The sequence below is a fragment of the Aptenodytes patagonicus genome, chromosome 16 (assembly GCF_965638725.1).
Source record: "Aptenodytes patagonicus chromosome 16, bAptPat1.pri.cur, whole genome shotgun sequence".
Lineage (NCBI taxonomy): Eukaryota > Metazoa > Chordata > Aves > Sphenisciformes > Spheniscidae > Aptenodytes > Aptenodytes patagonicus.
Genome location: NC_134964.1, coordinates 8,846,003 through 8,867,576, shown reverse-complemented (window position 1 = coordinate 8,867,576; position 21,574 = coordinate 8,846,003). Strand labels below are relative to the sequence as shown.

General features: G+C 47.2%; 1 protein-coding gene across 1 annotated transcript; it reads left to right on the top strand.

Moving 5' to 3' along the window:
• The first annotated feature begins 490 nt into the window (after positions 1-490).
• Positions 491-21,239, top strand: ST6GALNAC1 (ST6 N-acetylgalactosaminide alpha-2,6-sialyltransferase 1). Its single transcript, XM_076353951.1, is given in 11 exon segments — positions 491-581; positions 5,823-5,966; positions 11,256-11,856; positions 16,019-16,187; positions 16,384-16,482; positions 16,485-16,554; positions 16,928-17,066; positions 17,452-17,555; positions 18,143-18,232; positions 19,505-19,610; positions 20,031-21,239. Coding segments are annotated over 10 exon segments (1,620 nt in total). The 5' UTR covers positions 491-581; positions 5,823-5,895; the 3' UTR covers positions 20,202-21,239.
• Positions 21,240-21,574: the final 335 nt, after the last annotated feature.

Below are 21,574 nucleotides of genomic sequence, written 5' to 3'. Positions count from 1 at the left end.
TAACAAACCATGTGAAATTCCACAAGCAAAATGCCACCTATTTATCTTGAAAGAGAAAGAGATAATGTACATTTTGTAGATGGGAGTTATGATTGAGATAAAGCTAATTTTCAAATCAAATAGTATTTTAGGGAGGACCTGAACTTCCATCCATGAAACAGTGTAGTTATTTTAATGTGTTTGTGGGGCACTTGACATATCCAAATGTTTTTAATAGATCGACCTCCTGAACAACAGTGAAATACTTCAGCAGTGGCAAAACAAATAGCCCACCTTAGACTTGTGAGCTGCTGGAGCATTGTGGCTTCAGCCATTAGGGTTCTGAGGACATTGTGGTGGAGCCATCAGTGTCTAGATGAAGCTGAAAACAAAGATATCCATGTAGCTCTGGGCAAAAGCAGGACTGTCGGCACCATCCTGGTTAAATTCTCATGTGATTAACTGCCTTTTATGGCTCTGTCTCCTTTCTGTTTATTTCAGAGACCTTCCATCTGGAAAAGCGTGTGGTGCTGTAGCATGGCTCCTCATATTCCTCTCAGCAATGACTGCCTTTCAATATTGACTGAAGGAAACACAGTAAGGTAATTTGAAAGTGCTTTAGGGTAAATTACATAAAGTTTATAAACCCAAGGGCTTGTTATTTGCTCTTGGATTCTCAGAGCACTTTACCTTATGGTTTCACAGAATAGGGCACGTAGTTAAACAACCAGAAGAGTCATTTTCCATAGTCCTTATTTTTCTACGAAGCTCTCAGTGTCCTCTTGTTCTTGTTTTGTGCATTTACTCTTAAGATATTCATTTAGTTAACTGGGCTTGTGTTTACTTACAGTTACAATATCAGGGGGTAAATATGAACTCAAACATTGACCAAGCTGAAAGGTGGGGTTGAGCAAAGGGGGTGCCCTAGATGACAGTAATTGGAGTATGACACAGTGGTGTAGATTGCTTAGGGAGAGGGAGGGAAACCTCAAGCGCTGAAAGATACACAAGCCCCAACCGACATCTGCTTGGAGTCACAGGGTTGGTTTAGATATCACTGAAGTTTGGAGCTGCGTGAGATGACCTTTCAAGATGTCTCTTCCAGCCTTTGTTGCTTTGGCTCTGCAGATGAATTCTAGATGAATGGGTAGTGTCTCAGTGAGTGCAAAATGCCTGCTACAGAGGAGAGAGCTGTAAGGGCAGGCTAGCGGAGATTAGCTGGACACCACCTGAATTTGATATCATCCTGTTAACAGCACAGTTTAGACTGTTCCTGTTGTGGGCCTGATCATTCTCATTTGATAACTAAAAATGAGGACACAAGGCTTGAGATGCAAGCTGCAGAGCTAGGAACAAACACACGCAGTGTATGTCCTGCCTGACTTCTCTGTGCCATGCTTTTCACTAGAGTGACACCCATCTTTAGGAAGTGCAGCTCACGGGAGGAGGTGAATAATGTCATTGCGCAGCATCATTAGAAACAGACTGGCTGATTCTCTCCGCCCCAGCTGAGACTGTGCAACAGGAGTGTCCTTCCCGGAGATCTAAGGCCTGTGAGACAAACCCCGATTGAACAGATGCTAAGCAGCTCCCAGGGAACCAGGAGAGAATGGCATGCTCTTCCCAAGCACAGGGATCTCACATTTCCACTGCAGTAGCACAGTGTGCTGTTCTCCTGCCCAACAATTACTTTGCCTGGGGTTTTCCCAGTATGAGGTTGATAGGTGTTGTGCAACTGGGGTGGCAAAGAATTACCTTCTCTCCATGGCTGGCAAAAGCCTCTGTGAAGTTAATAGGAGGAAGATGGAGATAAGTAGCACTGGACCCTCTAGGTATCTAAAAAAAGCAGGAGAATAACTGTTAAATAGAAGACAATAGACAAAAGAGAGAAGGGAAGAGAAGCATGTGATTTCCAGCAGTAAATCCATCTTGCTTTTCACAGGACCCTGTGGCTCTGCTACTCTTGCAGCTAAAAATGTGACTGCACTTCTCCGATGCATCTGTCAGGCAGGAACAGAGAGGAAGGCACTGTGAGGTCACATTTTTCAAGTGTAAGTCAGGGACATGATGATTTATACCACTCGAGAAACAGGCTTACATCTTGCATTCCTGTAGCACTTTTCACCCCAAAGGATGCCAAATGGCACATTTGTCCTGCCAGATGTCGAGGGATGGTTTCTGATGTTAAGTCAGTGGGAAGAGTATGGGAAAGACCTTTAGCAAGAAATAGTTCACTTCTGGCTCTAAAATTAGTAGACCCCCGTACAGATGTGATTCTGTAATTCATATCTGTGCAGGGCCTGATTTTTGCAGCCAGATGTGAAGTGCTGAGATAATATGCCTGCGTTTTTTGCCAGGAGTGCGGAGAGGGATTTGGGTTTTGTGATTCTTGTGTTTCTCTCTCTGGAGCAGTGGAGAGTCCTGGAACGCTCCTATTCCTGGCAGCTGTCAGGGACAGAAGCTGGAGAGGCTGCTTTTCTGATGGGAGGCCAGCTAGCCATGAGTTTAATAAATTACCTCCTCACCTGTCTGCAGTACTGCCCTGCTTCTTGGGGGAACAGCTCTCTGAGAGATTCCTAGTCAAGGAACAGAATATTTTCTTCCTTTCCATCAAATAGATTTTAAAGGGGAAAAAACCCCCACAACCCACATCAGCCCTGAAGCAGTGTCAGTTTTGTCTCTCTCTCTGTCAGCTCTTGGGTGATGTACTAGGCTTCCTGCTGGGATGGCACAGACAAAAGGCTGTTGAGGGAGGCATTTGAATAAAGGAGCCCTGGTTCTTTCCAGCCTGTGTAATTCCAGCTGACGTTTCCAGCCATTGTTGCTGCGAGTGTATTTTTCTGTTTGGTTTTTTTTTTAATTCTCTTAAATGAAGTGGCTCATCAGTCTTCTCAGCTTTGTGTATCTGAGAAAGGAATGCCAGGACCAGAGCCATTTCAGTGTGGCAGCTTAAGTGGGATGGGGTGAATGGTGAAGACCTCAAGAAGCAGAAAAGCAGTGTGACCTAAGACTTGGTCTGCTTCACTCAATACAGAGAGGTTAACACCTATAGCCTGTGGCCACGGGGAACATGCTCAATAGCTGAGTAGTCATTGTGCTTGCAGAAAGAACTAAAACAAGTTCCAGTGACCAGAGGCTGTAATATGGCCAAATTCAGAGCATTTATACCCCATCTCCCAGTGATTGCTCCAGGCAAGGGCTTTCCCTGGTGCGTGGGAGCTGGCTGGAGGAGCCTGCCTATGTTCCCATTACCGTGTGGGAGAGGGGGAAATATTCCAGGTTGGACCCATATCATCTGCTGTTACAACATAGATTCAAGGCAGTTTCTTTACTGGGGCATTAGCTGGGTGGGGCTGGATACCAAGCAGACAAAACAGCACTAATAAAAAACGAACAAGTTTTCCATTTTCAGCAGCTCTACTGTGTGGACACTGAGGAGGCGCTTGCTAGCATTCCACCATGAAAGCCACCGTCTGTTTCTCTCTTGGGGCACTTCAGCCTGTGGAGAATACAGACCAGTTGGCTCACTAAGCTGTTCCCCACCTCCTGGCGCAGTTCTCTGAGGCCTTGCTCTGTGACAAAACTGTAGGTATTCTTGCAAGGGCAGCAGTAGAAGAGGTGGGGACTTTGCCCCAGTAAATGCTGTTGTCTCTGGGTGTTTGTTCAGTGTTTTTGAGAGAAGGTTTGGCGCAGAAGAGAAGGGACTTGCTGGAAGATGGCCAGTGAGTGTGGAATTAAGGCAAGCTTGGGAGTTGTTGGGCAACAGTTTTGGTGAAAGCAAGACAAATAGCCGTGCAGAGTTTGCTCTTGTAATTTCTTCCCCCCTGGATTCCCAGCCTGAAAGCATGTGCTTCTAAAGATGACTGCTGAACTGGGAGGGGAAAACAAGAACGTAACATTTCCAAGCCAAGCCTTTGCTAGCTTAGCCTTTGCTAACCCACAGGCATGATCACTGAGCAGTCATATGCTGCAGGCAACGTCATTCTTTTTCTCTCCCAGTTATAACTCACTCAGTTCTTATATCATCAGGTAATACTGTGAACAGGTCCAAACATCCCCAGCTTCATTAGCAGGTCCTTATTCCACAGGCTTCCAGTCAAGTACTGGTTGTGGTATGTTGTGGACATCGCTGAAAGACAAGTTTGTCCTATAGTGCCATTTGATCAATTCGTAGAACAGCTCTGTCCTTAAAGGACATCTTGTGATGCCCTGTTCCCTAGCCCAGAGCCATGGGAAAGCGGAAAGCACACAGGGTGCAGGCAAGTAAGCAAGATTTGATACACAGCCCTCTGGAGAACGTGCACGTAGATAAATTGTTGGCACAGTTCAGACACTAGCTGACACCCACAAAACACACAGCTTAAGATCTAATGGAGATAACATTTGTTTAGGGAAAAAAAATCAGAAGGGCAAATCTGCCTTTTATCTGTCCAGGGTGTAACTAAGGATGTAATTAAGTGGATGTGGAATTAAATGGACTGTTAGAGATGGAAAAGGGCTAACAAATAACCATCTTCACTTGATGGTCCCAGGTGGAGTTTGCTTTAAAAAAAAAGTCTTGTTTTCACAGCACTAAAGAATAGAAAAACTTCTGGTGTGGGCGTTGATGTTGGTAGCTGGACACACTGAACATGGAGCAGCAGTGCTGGGCTCAGAGTCTCTGCACCATGAGAGAAGCAGTATCTCTGGGGATTGCCAGTAGGACTGCCAGAGAAACATGCAAAACATCTTGTTTGGAAAAGGAGGCTGGAGTCTGGCCTGTGGCCCTTGAGAGGTTGCCAACCCCTGTGTTAGGTGCAGTCTTTGCTTATTATGTCCCTTTCTGTGGGCTGGGAGCCCTGTGTATCCCAGGAATCGTACTTCTTACGGAGCTTTACAAGGGAGCAGCTCTGCTCTTGGCCTCAGTTTTCACCAGGCCATCCCTGAGGAGTTACAATACATCCCCATTTCCCAATCTGACCTTATGTTTGAGCTAACCAGCCTGGCTGCCTGAGCTCTGACAGACTGATTTCAGCAGTGGGGGTGGAGGATGACGAAATAATACTCCAAGGAAGAGAAAGGCAGTACTCTGATAAGTTTGGGGTTTTTCTAGGTTTTCTTTTCTTACACCAAGAAGGTGAAAAACTGTTTTGTGTAGCAAGCCTGCTTTTGGCTAATGCGCTTGCCAGAGATTTGGATATTCCCCCAAGCACAGTCTTTCCTGAACATAAAGTACTACAGACATGTTCTCCACAATTGCCAGCACAGTTCCTTAAAAGCAAAGAAAGCTGTCTTTTTCTGGTTGTAGGAATCTTGCTATCCCTTGTGGCTCTTGGTTTTGCAGTAATGTTACATGGAGGAGGTTGAAGGAAAATGTTTGCTGCCTCCAGAATTTCCCTTTGGGACCCTATTAACAAAAAAAGCCTTGTAGTCGCACACAAGCAGCTTCTTCCAAGCAGTATGCCTGAAGGTGCATAGGGCTTGAAAGAGGAAGGCTAAAATGAAGCCATTGCTGCATATCAGTGCTTCAGGACTGATACTTGTTCCCGTAAGAATGTCCTGTTGGAGATCTTGTGGGCACAGAGTTGCTACTTGCCTGCTGCACACCCAGACCTGTAGCCCACCTCTCTAGAATTGCCTGGAGCTAATGAGGGCTGCCCAGAAATAAGGCAGTATCTTGGCTGATCCCTTTCTCAGTGCCTGTAATTGTTCAACAGATCTTCTTTGATCCTAGGCTCAGTTTGTGCAATAGTGAAACATTTTGCTGTAGATGGAGGCAGGGCTGTACCGTGGACTAACAGCCTCCCTTGTGTTTCTTCAAGGGCCTTTCAAACCTGTGTTATTGTTTCATTTTTCTCTCCTAGGTCCCCTGATAACTGATGTCTTGCACTTAAATCCAGAGAAAGTAACTTGTCAGGAAGTACGGACAATAAAGAAATGCAGCTACTGCTGAGCCTTGTACAGGGAATCCATGCAGCTTTTTGCTGTGATGCATGGAGGGGTACAAGGTAGGTGTGAAACCTGTTGACTGGCTTTCCTCTAACTTAGAGCAAACGTCTTCAGTTCTCTGTGTATTCAGTAACAGTGTGAGTGCTAGCTTCTGAGATTTGTGACATTGTCAGCAAAAGCTTTTTTATATCTGAGCTTAATCTTTGGTAAGAGCTGTGCAAAAGCAGCCTATGTCGTAAGAAGCAATATGGCCATCTCCCTTTGAACTGTCAGGGTTAATATTTAACAGCTCCCCATGAGTTAAAATAGCCCTTTGCTGTAGCATGTAAAACTACAGGTACAGGTAAGCATTTCTCTGGCTGTGGTGTTTATCTCTGCTAATCTTTCCCTCTGCGGCTGGGGAGATGTATTCTGGACTGTCAAAGATCGATCTCCAGGCAGACCGCTGATTTTCATGAAGAGGAGAGGATGAGATACGTATTGTGGAACTTGGGATAGGGAGAGAGGTTGTCACATGCTATCTATCAAGGAGAAGCAACATATCCCAGGTCTGAATATGCTCGTGGCTCAAATCAAGTGTAGTGCAAACCCCTAGCGTTGCAGCAGGGATTCATTACCCTTGGAGTGTTTCGTGTGCACATAGCATTAGTGAAGCTTTGTTTTAACTGACACTGTTGATGAGCAAAGCCTGGTTGTAGTGTACAAAACCCGAATGACCAGGGTCCCTCTAAGGGCAGTAGTGTAGAAGGCAGCTGTCTGTCTGTCCATGATGGCATGATTCACAGATGCGAGAAACTTGAAATATATTTTGGTGTTACGTGGAATAAAAATTCAGATATATTAGATGCTCCCTTGAAACCAACTGAATTTCAGGCTGCTGTACTGTGGGTGTCACCAGGGTGATCTGGTTCTTTTAAATTCTACAACTAGGCACAGACTCAAATCCATCCATGTCCTGTTTTAGTGGTGGACTGACATAGCTATCATTTTCTGGCCACTCAGTGATTGCTGTGAAGTGATGTGGCAAGAGTTCAAAAGCCGAAAGTAAAAGACCAGTCCTAGAGTTGGTGCTGGAGGAAGCTTGACTGAGAGCTCACAAAGAAGAGCAGCTGAAGAGTGTGTATTGCTGCTATCTGTACAAACATCTCAGAGCTGAAGTGGAACACTCTTGAGCCAGCTTGGGAACCTGAGCTGCAAGCAGGCCTGCATAAAAAGTTTGTCAGCAATAGCAGGGTTAGATTGTGATGGGGTTGGCACCTTTCAGGCAAGTGAAATGCTGGATTGAGGTTTTTCCAGTTGTCCTAAAGGCAGGTTGGCTTTATTAGAGAGGGAGGAGACTGACTGACTCTAAGCCCTGTCCTCTAATGCTTTACCCAAGCACTAATCTGCCTTTAAACACAAACACCTCTGTTCTATGGTGGGTTTGCAAAGAGTCTTACTTTGACTCGTTTCAAAGCAATAACAAGGTAAAATGGATGGCTCTAGCCATCAGCTTTTGGGGGCAGGGATTGCTTCTGGATTGGAGCTACAAGCAAGTACTGCATGAAGAAGAAAATAAAGATCTATTTATGGTTATGCCTAGGATCTTGCCTGAGCCCTTGGGCAGGTGGTGGTCTGAAAGCTAATTTCTTTGACTGTAACTATGGCTACTTCCATAATTCACACGAATGTTCCCAGTGATGCTTCCACCACATTAGAGGTGAAGGATTTCCTTCTTATTTGTTTCCTTCTTACCTGACTAACTACCTGACTGACTACCTGACTGACTACCTGACTTATCTGACTAACCTCAATAAGGAAAACATAGGAAACTTCCATTGTTTGCAATAAAAGGTGTTTCTTTCCCCACTCCATGTTGCAATAAGCTTAGGGTGATAGACGGGACCAGTGCAAAGCTGCTGTCTTGTCTGAGAAATTGGATCCGTGTGTGGAATGTCTGGGAATGTTGGGAAGAGAGGGTGTGCATGTTCTTGTAGGGAAATCCAGAGGTAAGAGCAGCCCATTCATTCAACGCACCTCTGGGCAGCAGCAGCAGAGCCTCTTGCTCTCAGGCATCTCACCGTGTGGTTTTTCAGGAGAAGGCTTCCTAAAATTCCCAGAGCCTCATTTGGCTCATTGTTTTAACACACTTTTGCATCTTCATTGCTAATTTCAGCTCCTTGTTTGGCTTGTCAAAGACAAGGATTTTCAGGTAAGAGACCTGCTTCCTTGTGATATGCGCTGTCTGGATAGAGTGCTTGTGCTCACTTTCTTTCTCTCTCTCTGTCTCTGTGTCTTTTTACCCTGAAACTTGCACTTCTGATCTGAGTTAGATGATCACTTTGCTTTAGCAGACCATGTTGTGTACAATCAGAGCGTGGTGGTGGAAGATCCACAGTCAAAAACTTGCTTCTGCTGGATCGCTCGTTTCCAGTGTTCCCTTGTGTAGCTGTTTAAGAAAGCAGCTTTTTCTCGACTAATGCTACCTGTTATCGTATTTTGGCACTACATAGTATTTGCTTTTCCTGGTGTCTCCCAGGAGGACCTCATTCAGCCCTAGTCCAGATTGCATTGCTGGACATTGAATTTGGTGGGATACCTTTGAATTTATAGCAAGTTAAACATCTGATTCCTAATACAAATATGCTGCATACTGGGAGACCAATGTCATGCAGACATGATCAATATATATATTACTTTTTATATGAATGGTCAAGTAAATCCTACAAGAATGGGCGTGGAGGAAATTGCAGTGTAAATTGCGGTAAAATGTCTCCAGTGTTGTTGGCAGGAAGCGCTGTTCCTTGCATGAGCACAGCAGGTATCTGAGCCTTTCCTACTACAAGCACGGCTCGCTTACATGTTGGTGCCCTGTGCTGTGTGTAGGAAGCACAGCTCCCCAGCCTCCCCACCAGCCCTCACATGGTCCCAGCTCTCCCGGTGAGCTCGTCTGGCTTGTCTTGGTGGGGTTAGTTTTCAGCTGGATCTCTCAGGGCTGATGCTGTGGGGGCAGGCAGGAGGGGTGATGTTGGAAACACCTACATCTCTTCTGGAGGTGGCATGAGTTTAGCTCAGCTCCAGTGACTTGTGACCACACCTTGAGGACAACTATCAATTTGGAGAGGTTAGAATCTGCACAAGGGAGGCAGGGAGAAGGAGGAGGTGTGAGAAGTGAAGTGAGTTGTCCTTGATCACAGAGCCCATCAGTGGCAGAGCTGGGACAAGAACTGGCCCTCTGTGCCCAGCTGCTTGAAGCCATTTCATTCTGCTGTAGTTTCAGATAATGGAAATGTCCGTATTTTTGCAACTTAAGCAAAACACAACTAGGCATGAGCTGTATGTGGTTGTCTGTGTGTCAGTTCTATTTTCGTACCTTTATATGCAATGTAAAATACACAAAGCAGCGTTTTCATGGCTTTATCCTCTATTTGTCCTAGGGCTTTGTAAATGGAGAGAGAAATGACAGTAAATATCATTGAGCTTCTGCAGTTGTTTGCCAGCTGGACTCTAGAGCCTGAAATTTGATGAGCTGCATTGACCGCTTGTCTGGATTGAAAATGCTGGTCAGGAGAGCAGGGTCCTGTGTAGGCACGAGTGCCTGGCCATGTGGGTCTGACTGCAGGGAGCAAGGTTTTGGATGTGAAGGGTCCTCAGTTTTACATTTTGGTCTCTGTATGTTTGACACAGTATTTGAAATTGAAGTGTAATAGAGCTGGGGTGGAATCTGTGCCCTGCAAGACAGCAAATATGGAAAGTCTGGGTTGGGGGGTGGTTTGTCATACTGTCCTGTTTCATTTGTTCTCTGCCCTTGAATTTCAAAATTTTAAGCATCATCTTAAAAATACAACAGAAAATCATCCAGGGATTTAAGATCTGCCTGAGCTACCTTACCAAATTTCTCTTTACTTAAAGCGTATATATAAAATCTTTCCTCTTATTAGGCAGTAAACAGTAACACAAGTTTATACATGAAGCACTATGATAGAAAGCAACTGCTGCATACATGGTTGAAGCTGGCTAATGATTGTGAGGGGAGGTAGAGGAAGGGCTGATAGGCCATTTACCACAACCTCTTTTTCTTAGAAATAGTGCTGGAAAGGTTCAAGTATTTATCTGATACAAAATGATTTTTAAAAGCCTCCTTAGTTGATAATTTCCTAATCACTGTAATGAATGCCATACCACTCTGAAGCTTCTGCAGCAATTGAACTGTCATCTACAGCCTGCTATCTGCAGAGGTGCTTTTCTTCCCATTTATCACCTTGGAAGCAATCCACAGCTCTCCGAAACAAATGTGTCGTGCAAAGGGTGAACGTGAGCGTGAAATCAGACTGCCACAACTACGCTGGTTTATCCCGAAAAGCTTTGCTGTACATAAAGCTCAGCTGCAGAAATTTTTCACTTTCCTTTTTCCTATTCCACCCTCCAGCCACATGCAGATAAGAATGAATGTTTGGGACAAAACCCCACCACTTCTGCCTTGATTTTTTTGCTGGATTTCAGCCCAGTCTTGTTGCAGGTGGCTCTTCTGCTGTTGGCAGCTGTATCTTCCTATGGTATCCTTGTACCTGCCTGTGCCTCTGAATCAGACAACAGGGCAGCTGCAATATTAGAGGCGATTGCTGAAAATGCAGAGACTTTACATTTTTAAGCTTCAGAGTGTATTTTAATAGCTTCAAAGTACCTGTCTTAAGACATGTGCACCTGGCGAGTGCTGTGTGATGCCATTGCATTAGCTGGCTAAGGGCGAGGAGGAGAGGAAAAAGTGCCTTGTGGCCCCAAATGCTCAAGAAGTGATGTATGGTAAGGAGTGAGTTTCACTTCCTATTAGACTTCACTTACTGAATTCTGGAAGATCTTCATGCTCTGTCACTGAAGCACTTGGCTCTGCTGGCAAAGAAGAGAGCCAGATGGCTGCCTTCATGGTGTGTGCCATGTTCTGAACTCAGGATCTCCCGAAACAGTCCTGCAGTGCTCTGGGGACATTGCCAGGGGTCCTGCCCAGTGCAGGGCAAAGCTGTTCTGTGTTGGTTTGCAGTTACTGCCAGTGTGGATGTTTCATGAGCCAAGTGCTGAAGAGGAGTGTGTAGCTTCTGGGATTTGCTTAGTGGGGAGATAAGCGGTATTCAGGCCAGAATGGTGTGGGAAGCTGAATAACACTTTGGTGGCAAAGTTGAAAATGAAATTGAATTCATAGAACATCCTGCAGAAACTCAGTGGCAGTTGCCAAGGCAAGTGCTCTGAGTATCCTGGTCATATGCAACGGTTGCTCTGAAGCACAGAGAGGGGCTGAGTCAAGAGCAGTAGGTGGGCTGGAAGGTGTTCAGTGGAAAGCATGTGTGATGTGTCTGCTTTTCCTTTGCATTCAGGCAATTGAGCATTTTGCAATGTGCCCCAGATACACTGCAAGTGGACACCCAAAAGCAACAGGGTTTAAACTATTCTGATAATGGGAACTCAAGGAGCTTTTTAAAGGTGAATTTGGGGAGAGAAATCACAAGGCTCGAACGAGATACGGTTGAGAGGACACCAAGATGGGAAGGAAAGAAGGAGCAGAACAAAATGACAAAACCAGTTGCCAGGGTGGAAGAAGCCAAGGAGAACCTGACTGTGAAACCACCCCCCGGATTGGAGGGAATCAAGAAGACAACAGTGAAAACAGAAAAAATAGCCCCAGGGGTGGAAGAAGCCAAGGAAAAGACAACAGTGAAACCGCTTCCCAGGGTGGAGGAAGCCAAGGAGAAGGCAACAATGAAACCATCCTCTGGGGTGAAGGGAGCTCATGAAAACAACATCTCCAAAGACCAAACAAAGCCAAAAGAGCCTCCTGCATCAGTGAAAACTGTAAGACCTGTTCCTCAGGCTGCTGCAGTGACAGAAAAGAAGAAACTGAAGGCTGCTGACTTCAAGTCTGAGCCGCAGTGGGATTTTGAGGACAAGTACCTGCTGGACATCTCATCTCCACTATCGGTAGGTGTGATGGCTGTGTGCGTTCACCAAGAATGATGCTTCCCTGTTGACCTCCTTGTCTGCTGTCCCCTGGGCATGTGTGCCCTTTGCAGTCGAGGATGATCTCCAAGCTGGTAGGTCAGCTCACTGGTATATGCAGATGCTGCTGGGACCCAAAGAGGGAGACCTATATGTACAACTCAATTAGCCTGTCCAGTCCTTCATCATGCTCCAGTATGGGAACTTACTGCAATCGCATGCATTTCCATGGGTTCCTTTGAAAGTCAGCCTGAGAACCCTTTCTGGAGCTCAGGTGCATCAGAAGCTGGGGAAAATCTCTCTCCTTCTAGATATGCTACAAGATGGTCCCACTCTTAGGTGCCTTGATATATTGCATAGGGGACTTAGGCATGCAATGCAGCGTATATGTTCCCTGTGACGTGGCACCCTAAGGTAAGCTGGGTCACACCTAGTCTTGTGATGCCTACGGGCAGGCATTAGGTGTCTGGCACTAAATGGCAGTCTTCATACAGGTGTCCCATTTCTCACCCGATCTCATGGGAGACTGAACATCTGCATTCCTATGAAGGTTCAGGTTGACAGTTCCCAGATTTGCCTTGATCTTTGTTTTATGCAGCCCAGCTAAAGAAAACAAGAAGGTTCATGGTGAGGGAACAGGAATGCCTCCGTGTGCCTGTTCACCCAAGCACATACATACCAAAGGAAGTCAAAAGCTTTGGCAGTGGTGGGGCAGCAGTGATGCTTGTGCTGTGCTAGGCTGTGAAGAATGACACTGGCAGTGATGGTGAGGAGGGTCTCAGTGCACAGGAACGGAGGCTTTTGTTAGTTGCTTGTATTAAAGTCAAAATAAGGTCAAAGAAAAAGGATTAGGTGAGTATTGATAAGCATGTACCTGCCTGCTTTGGAGACAGTAGGGTGGGGACCGTTCTCATCTTTAAGATTTTCTGTCAATATTGGCGAAAATTCAACTGTGTGTAAGTGTGCACCCCGTTGGAGAAATGACGGGTTAAAAAGTAACTTTTTTAATTGTTCTTGTGGTTTATTATCAACAAGAGGAGAGTCTTTCCTGGGTGTTGCCAATTCACCATTTCCACCCTGTATGTTGACACCCATAGTGAACAAGCAGATTCTTTACCCATTCAGAGCTCCACGACTCAGATGGTCCTAGCATGTTAGGTTGCTATCTAGAATTTTCTTGCTATGCATGAACCATCATCACCGCAGAGCAAATAATTCGTAACAGATCTGGCATTCAACAAGTCTTGCTTTGTTCCTCTTTGTTAAATAGGAACAACTGTAGGCCCGGTCAGCACAGGTAAAGTATTTTTGTAGAGGTGAAGATGAGAATCTCAAATGATACAGTTATACCTGTCAAAGCACTAGCACTTGCACAGCTACAGCTTCAAAGTTTTCTTAGAGATCCTGTTTCTTGGGAGTGGTGTTCTGTAGGTTAGTTCTCGTGATCACCTCTGCCTGTGTAGGTCATATTACTGATGTGATCTTCCAAAATGGTAAGTCTGGTGCCCACCATGAGGTTGTCTTAACAGCCATGGAATTGAAAGCGTGTCTTTTTCTTTTCTGTTTTGCACTGAACTCTTGTTCTGACCATATTTTTGACCTTTCCTTTGTAGTTATGAGGGTTTGGGACTAATTTAAAATGAAATTTGAGCATTTCATAATTACTCAGGTCCAGGAACAGGACCTTTAGGAAAGTCATAAACTATAGCAAAGTTCTCAGCAAGCAGATGGGGCAGGTTGTGGTGCACAATACTGTCTCTGTCCCCCATCTTATGCTGGTAACTCTTTGTAAAGCTTACCCAGAGCAGTTTTCCCTGGCACCCCTGTTGCTGGAAGGCTTGGACAGGTGGGTAACCCTCTCTAGAGTGAGGAAGGTCTTTATACATGGGTGTAAGTGGCCTTTACACACTGTTTATGTGCTCAGGGAGGAGGGAGGGTGTAGGCATGTGAGCAGAGCATGGGAGTACCTGTTCTAGCTCGGTGGTCTTAGATGAGCTATTTGCCTATTTAAAGTCTCAGTGCTGCAATCTTCCACCATTGCCATGTGTCATTTTGGTGGCATTAGGGGGAACATAGATGTTGCGCCAGGGGACTGTCAGGGCTGCAGGCACCATGTTGTTCCTCTCAGACCCCTCCCGGTGGAGCAGAGGCTACTCTTGAAAAATTTAATCCCATTCCGCACCCCAGGATGCCCTGGGAGACATGCAGAGAGCAGAGGTAGATGAACTGGGCTGATAAAAAATCCTAGGATTAGTTTTATTGTTTTGATCTTTTATTTTTGAGTTCTCTCTCCCTTGTGGTATTTTGATGTTGTTCCCCGTTGCCCCTTTGGGCAGTGCAAGCCATTCTTTTGCTGACGGGATGTGCTCTTTAGTGTGGCATTGAGCCGCTTGAGAGGAGCAGCTGGCCCCAAAGATACCTCTGTTTTCCAAAGATCTGTGACTATTAAATGTGGAACTTGGCTGTTAAACGCTTGAGCTCATGCACTGGCCCAGCCTTACTGAGTCACAGCAGAAGGGCTTAGCAGAAGGGCTTGGCAAATGATCCAGTCTGTGGTGCAGGATATGCATCCTTCCTGGGCTCCCCATGGTCTCGAGGCACCCAGAATACAAATGGGAGTAGGCGAATTACATGGCTCAAACTGCATATGCCACATGAGACAGTACCTCACTCCTCCTGCTGAGTGTTACCGCCTGTAGACACAGTGGGGTTAGGTCACCAGGATCCTGCTCATCAACTGTCAGATGCTTCTGTCTTCTCATCTGATGAGCTGTCTCAGAAGTGCAGAGCAGGAGCTGGCAGAAAAATGTGAGACAGCAGGTCACAGCACAAAACTGAGAACATCCTCCACTGTAACTGAGGCTGCAGAGCCTCAGAGCTGACGCAGTGGGGAAGACCCTTCCTCAGTACGGAAAAGAGGAGAAAATGCACGCAGAAGGGTCTTTAGCGAAGATGTGGATCCAGACATCACATGTTGGGTCTCATTCCCAAACCTGATCTCTAATTCTGCAGAGAAAGGGAGTGACTAGAAGCACTCCCGCCTCCTTCATTTCCTACATGATCAGACTTTTCCCTAGCTCCTCTGGTATTGATCCAGTCTAGCTGTGGAGGCACAAGAAGTACCAAGCCTTGGACAGTACAAAGTACAGCTTGAGCAGGAAGGGAATGTCCCCGTCTCTGGACATGAAGTGTGCTACAAGTGAAATGATGCCAACATGAAACCCTCCACAATGTTCTTCTCATTGCAGTCCTGTTGTGACAGGCAGAATGAGGGCTCTCTCCTCAGGCTGTGACTGGATTGTCATCCTCACCCATAGCAGAGAGCCCAGCTCAGCTGTGGAGCACACAGCAAGGCTTTGGCAACGTAGTCTGGTCATTGCTGGGGATTTCAGCTGGGCATGCAGATCTACTTGGTCTCCTGTTTTGTCTTTCAGTAGGTATTGCAGTAGGTATTTGGGGAAGATGTCTAAGAAAGTAGAGCCCAAATTGACTCAGCGGAAAATCCAGCGCAATGGAGTTGTTTGCTCTCCATCTGCACACACAGCCTAACTCTGGCCAGCTGTAATGAGACCCCTCTTGTTAGGGAGGATAAGCTGGCTTGGATTCCCTTCTCAGCCGCATGCTTCTCTGTGATTCATTTACGATGTGAACAAGTTGTTTGCACATGTTTTCTTTAAAGGGAGTGATAATGGTGATCTGATCTCACATGTTCCTCGATGTGTTTGCTCATGTGCACTCTGAGGCCAGGACCCTGTGAGGTGCATTGCCAACAGGGACTGCTAGTCTTATTTGGTATGTTTGGGTTAGACCTATTACAGATATTAATGTGCATCAGTTAATGAGGCCCAAAACCAGTAAAACGTGAGCATCTCAGGCCTGTTGTTCTGAAGAGGAAAGTCTCAGAGACCTGGAGTCACTCTGGCTTCCTTGTAGGTGACCTTCCGCCAGCTAGTTACTGATGTAGTGCTGAAATTATACCTCATGTTCGTGGTGATGGGGACACTGAGGGGAATGGATGATATGCCACTGTAGTTCCTATGCTTCTTTCCGATACTCTCACACAAAGGCACACAAGCACTGGCTTGTGTCAGGTTTATCAGCTCCCTGCTAATCAGTCGTTACTGTTTTCTTTTTGTTTTTCAAGACCTGCTCTGAATCAGTGAAGGGCAAAGCTGCCAAGTCTGACCGGCTGCAAGATCTTTTCCTGCCCAACATCATGCTCTTCACAGACAAGAGATACTTAAATGATAGTGAGTGGGACCGCCTGGAGCATTTTGCACCTCCATATGGCTTCATGGAGCTGAATTATTCACGTGAGTCCTTCAGAGCATGTCAGGATGGGACCATCAAACTCCCAACAGGAACCTTATGCCAAGTAGCTGGAGGTTTGCAGCATCTCCCTGTCAAAGGCATCAGGCTAGGTGGATCTCGTGGTGGAAACTCTGGTGGTTTCACTGTGTCCATCCTGAAGGCTCTTGATGCTAACTCTCCACCATGTTTGCTTCACAGTGGTGGAGGAGGTCATGTCCCTGCTGCCCCCGAATCCCCACCAGCAGCTGCTCCTGGCCAACAGCAACAGCAGCATGCCAACATGCATCAGCTGTGCTGTCGTGGGAATGGAGGAATACTGAATAACTCTGGGATGGGCCAGGAGATCGACTCCCATGACTACGTCTTCTGGTAAGGCAGGCTTCCCTCTTAGAAGAGACACAGCTAGCTTATTCTGGCTGGCAGATAATTACGGCTGGATAACTTCACCTCTTCTAGTATTGCACTGACTCCCAAGTGCCAAAATGACTGATGGCAGGAGGAGATGAAAAATCAAAAAGGAATTGGAAAGTTCCTAAACACACAGGAAGAGCCTGGGTTCACAGATGAGCCGTAAAGAGCCATCTCCAAAGCAGGGGCTCTCCTGCAGATCAAGAGGTGTAGCTCAAAATGGGCTTAATTCTCCCTTACTCCAGACTAATGCTGTCTTTTCCTGTTATAAACATGGATGCGCGGGTTTTCAGTGGTCACCTGCTAACTCTGCTCCTCTGATTTCTTTGGCCAGGGTGAGCAGGGCTGTAACCAAAGGTTACGAAAAAGGTGTGGGACCAAAAACCTCCTCTTATGGATTCACAGCCTACTCCCTGGTGTCCTGTCTCCAGATCTTGGGACACAGAGGGTTCAGCAACATCCCACAGGGAAAAGTAAGTCAGGTCCATGCTGTATGCATGCACAGCTTTGACGGGATGCTGTTAGTCTGTGGCCTTCAGTTCTGATCTTGCCGTGCATGAGGAGCAAAAGGGCTGAGCTAACACTTTAGCATTACCCTTAGTGAGGGAACTTGCATTGGCTTGGCTTGGAGTGAGTATTTGCAGTGGCAAGCTGCGTCAGTCCTACCCCAGCCTTTTGGCATGTACAAGTAGCTGCACATCAGATGTTATCCCCATTCTGCTTTTGTGGGATAGTTAAAAGCTGCAGACCAAAGATGTGTGTCTGAGAAACTCAGTGATCCTAGATGCCTACTTGCTTTTTGTTTTTAAAGGACGTGTCTCTCTTGTGCTGTTCATTAATGTTCACTTGTTTTCTTAGGATGTCAGGTACATTCACTTCCTGGAGGGAGCTAGAGACTATGAGTGGCTGGAGGCTCTTCTGTCGAATAAGAACATCAGGGAAGGATTCTTGAACCACTACGGGTAAAACTGGCCCCACCTCTACACCCTTCAGTGTGGAGCTCTCTGTTGTGCCCTTTTCCTCTCCACAGTGCTCAGCCCTGCTGAGGGGCAGGCCAGGGTAAAGCCAGGTTAAAGCCTCCCTCCCCTGGCAGATTTGTCTGGAGAAATGTCTTATTTCCTCCACAACTCCAAGCACTGCTGTAACCAATACACCTCCTTCCCAGAAGTAGCTGATTTCAATGATGTGTGGCCGGAGCTTGGAGAAAGCTTTGTGGTCCTCTGGGATGAACACATGCTGTTGTCAGGTCTGGTGTCTGTACGTGGTGGCCTACTCATGGATGAAGGCCTGGTTTCACCAATTCTTGTCTATATTTGATATTCTTGTCTGTATTTGATATTCTTGTCTCCTGTTGTTGCCTCTCCTCCCTGATCTCTTCCTCTGCAATACACACAGGTTATGGAGGCTTTGTCATAATCTGGGAAATGTTGCAGAATAACTTAACTGTGTTTGTGGTTCTTCTCTTATCACCAAGTGCATCAGGGCTGATGCTTTCCAGCTGTGATGAAATACAGGCGCTTGTCCTGAGTCTCCCCATTTCTGTCCTTAGGCAGAGGCCCCGGGAGAGATTCGATGAAGATTTCGCAATGGACAAGTACCTGGTGGTTCACCCTGATTTCCTCAGATACATGAAAAACAGGTGAGCTGGGAGTTATGTGCCCTAACTGGCTTATTTTTTCTGGCCAGCACCATTTCTGTCTGTCTCTGGGCTCTCTCCTCTCAGCTCACTCCCTTGTAACTGCAGTTTAGCCACACCAGCAGATTGGGGGTAAGCTTCGTCAGCGTGCAGTCAGTTAAAATTCTCTGTGGTGCTGTGGTGGGATGTTAGTGGTGGGTAGACATCCAGCATCTGTGAGCTGGACAAGCAACAGCCGTTGGACAGTTTGGCTTTCTGCATCCAAAAGAGGTCCTGGGCAAATGGCAACTTTAGATGTGGGAAAAGTGTTGCTAAAGTGCCAGAATAGTTGATCTAGTTCAGGACCAACCTTTCATGTTCCCCGTTGCTTAGCACCTTGGAGGAAGGCTCTGTAACAGCCCTTCTTGACTCGGGAGGTCGTTCGTGCCCTCAAACACGATAATAGGCATTTCTTCAGTATCCCATTTGCCTGGCCTGGCTGCTTTTCTTCGCCTCTCTAATCCTTTTCACGAGCCTGCTGGACACTGTCACTGCAAGATCTGCCAATCGTGGGCCACACGTGACCAAGAGATGTAGGAAGAAGAGCTCCTGTGGTGCCCTGCTTTGGCTGCGTTTACCCTTCGGTCTCCTTGAGAGCAGAGTTATGCCTTCTCTGAGAGAAGGCAAATGCAGTGCCAGATGGCTTGCACCTCCCTGCTCGTTCTGCCGTCTCCCCTCTGACTTGGGTTCTTTCCAAGGCCAAGAGGGCTCGAATGCTATTTTTTCCTGGTGTGGACTCCTACCTTCCTAACAACTGCTGGCACAAAACGCTGCAGCTCCTAGCGGGTTCTGTGACCCTCCTCTGCACCTTTCCTATGTCTCATTTCACTCCTAAATGTGGATGGGGAGCAGGATATACCAGGGAGCTTCAAAGCCACTTCTGCACTGCAAGGCAAAGGACAGATTTAAGAGTGGGCTTTAACATACTAGATCCTTTAATCCACCCCCTCTTTATCCCCACTGCCTCAAGACCTACCACTTCCATAAAGCTGGGGCAGAGCTGAGCTTAGGTTGCAGTGCAGGTGATGGAGCATTCTGGGCTGGCCTTGTGCTTTACTGAGCATGCAGCAGTACCCACACATGTGGGCATACTCACGGCTTGTCTGAAATGCCTCATATGGCCATAAACTGCTGCAAGGAGGGAAGATGCCACACAGGCCACAGGGGGACAAGGCGTGCCCAGCTTGAACCACCACACCCAGCAACTGCTCTGTGCTTTCTTCTCTCCTGCTGCAGGTTTTTAAAATCTAAAAGTCTGGAAAAGCCCTACTGGCGGCTGTACAGACCCACAACAGGGGCCTTCCTGCTGCTGACTGCCCTCCACCTCTGTGACCGGGAAAGGGCATGATGATTCTTGCACACAGCACTGTCTGGAAGGGGGGATAGGATAACAGGGCAGAGCAGGGGTGGCTCCAACCCTGCCTACCATCTGCCTTGAGGGTATATGGGTTCTTGTCAGCTGTGGAGGAGCAGATTGAAGACAAGAAAAACAGCCCCAAAATAGTTCACACAGAGGTGGTGAAGCCTGCTGTGGCCTGAGAGCCATCCTGCCTCCCAGAGAGGCAGTGAGAGGACAGCAGGCTCTCTGGAGCCAGTGTTCATGGTCTGGTCCTTCTGGACCCCCATGCAGGGTCACCCCGGAGGAGTCCTGACTGGCATTCCTGTCCTGTGCTCCCTCCCCATTTGGGAACTGTGTCCTGTATTTCACTTGGCTCCCTCCGTCCCTGGTACCTCTCCCCAGTGAGCCCTCCATCTTTCCCAGGTGAGTGCCTATGGCTACATCACAGAGGGTCATGAGAAGTATTCGGATCACTACTACGACAAGGACTGGCAACGTCTGATTTTCTACACTAACCATGACTTCAACCTGGAGAAGCAGGTGTGGAAAAAGCTTCACGATGAGAATATCATGAAGCTTTACCAGAGATCCTGATTGTGTGGCAAGGGCCATTGCCTGGGAAATCTCAACAACACCTCACTGGGAACGGAAGAGGACCACCAGAGCCAAGGTTAGCTCTGTAATTCCAGGCACATTTCATCCCCACAAAGATATTTCCCTCCTTCAGCACCACTGTTCTCTCACAGTGTTTCTACAAATGTGCAAATGCTACAGACCGGGAGAAAAACAGCAAGAAAATGCAGCACACCAACAAAGAAGTCCCATCTGGCTGTGCTGCAAGACTGTTGCTGATGGTTGTAAGCACTGGTACTGGGAGAGAAGAATCCAAGATGGATCTGGGTAGCGTGTGGTCCAGTGTCCTGCATCTTCATCTGGGTTTTCTCTCTTTGCAAGGAGATGCTCCTCAGGCTGGGGCTACTTCTGTTCTGGGTGGATCCTCTCCACTAGTGGTGCCCATCTTGGAGTCAGGTGTATTGTCTAACCAGGCTCCCTCGGCAGCCAGTGGATGGAGGTGAACACACAGATACTGTCTCAGATTGACTTAATTCCTAGAGGTGCTGCTCTCACTCTGCTTCCTGCAGATAAAAAAGATGGACTGGACACTTCCAGGTGACTAATTTGAGAAAGGATGAGTCCCACTTCTGCTTCCCAGTGCAGCCTTGTCATGAGACCTCCGAAGGAGCACCACCATCAGCTCAAGGGCAGGTAAATGCTCTCCATGGTGCAGCAGGCATGCCGGGCTTGGTGCCTCTTGCTCTGGGGCTCCCCTGGCTGCAGGACATGTGAATGTTGTGTCACGGTCCTGGTGTGCCAAGTCCTTGCTTAGCTGGGCTTTGGCACGCTTGGCTCCCAGCTGTGCCAGGAGCGCTGTGTTTGCCCTCTTGCCAGGGGAAGTAGGAGCTCTCCAAGTCCAGGGATGGATGCTATCCGTCCTTGCTGCTGGCTGGAGTGCCTGTCCCTCATCGCGCTGAGAGGAGCCTGGTTGCAGCCAGCAAGCCTGCAGCGCCTTGGCCTTCTGAAAGGGGTTTTGCAAGCAAAATAAACAGTGCTACTTTGGCCAAGCTGATTTTTCATTGCAGCCCTGTGGGTTGTGGTTATTTAGTGTGCGTCCAGAGCAGTCGCTTAAAGGCTGAGATAGTGGATGATGAAGCCAGGAAAGGGCAGGACTGAGTGTTAATGAGAATACCTCCACCTGCAGGTGCTCTGCAGCTTGTGTGGACATACCTGACCATCCCCCACATGCTCACCTTGCTATGGCAGGACAGGGGTCAGAGCTGGCCAAACACTTCCCTGAGGAAGTGGGTAAACACCTGGTGAGTTTGTCCTTGTCCCAGCAACTGCTCTCCAAGTATATCAGATGCTGGACACAAATGCATGAAGGGCTGGATGTTTCCCCCATGACACCA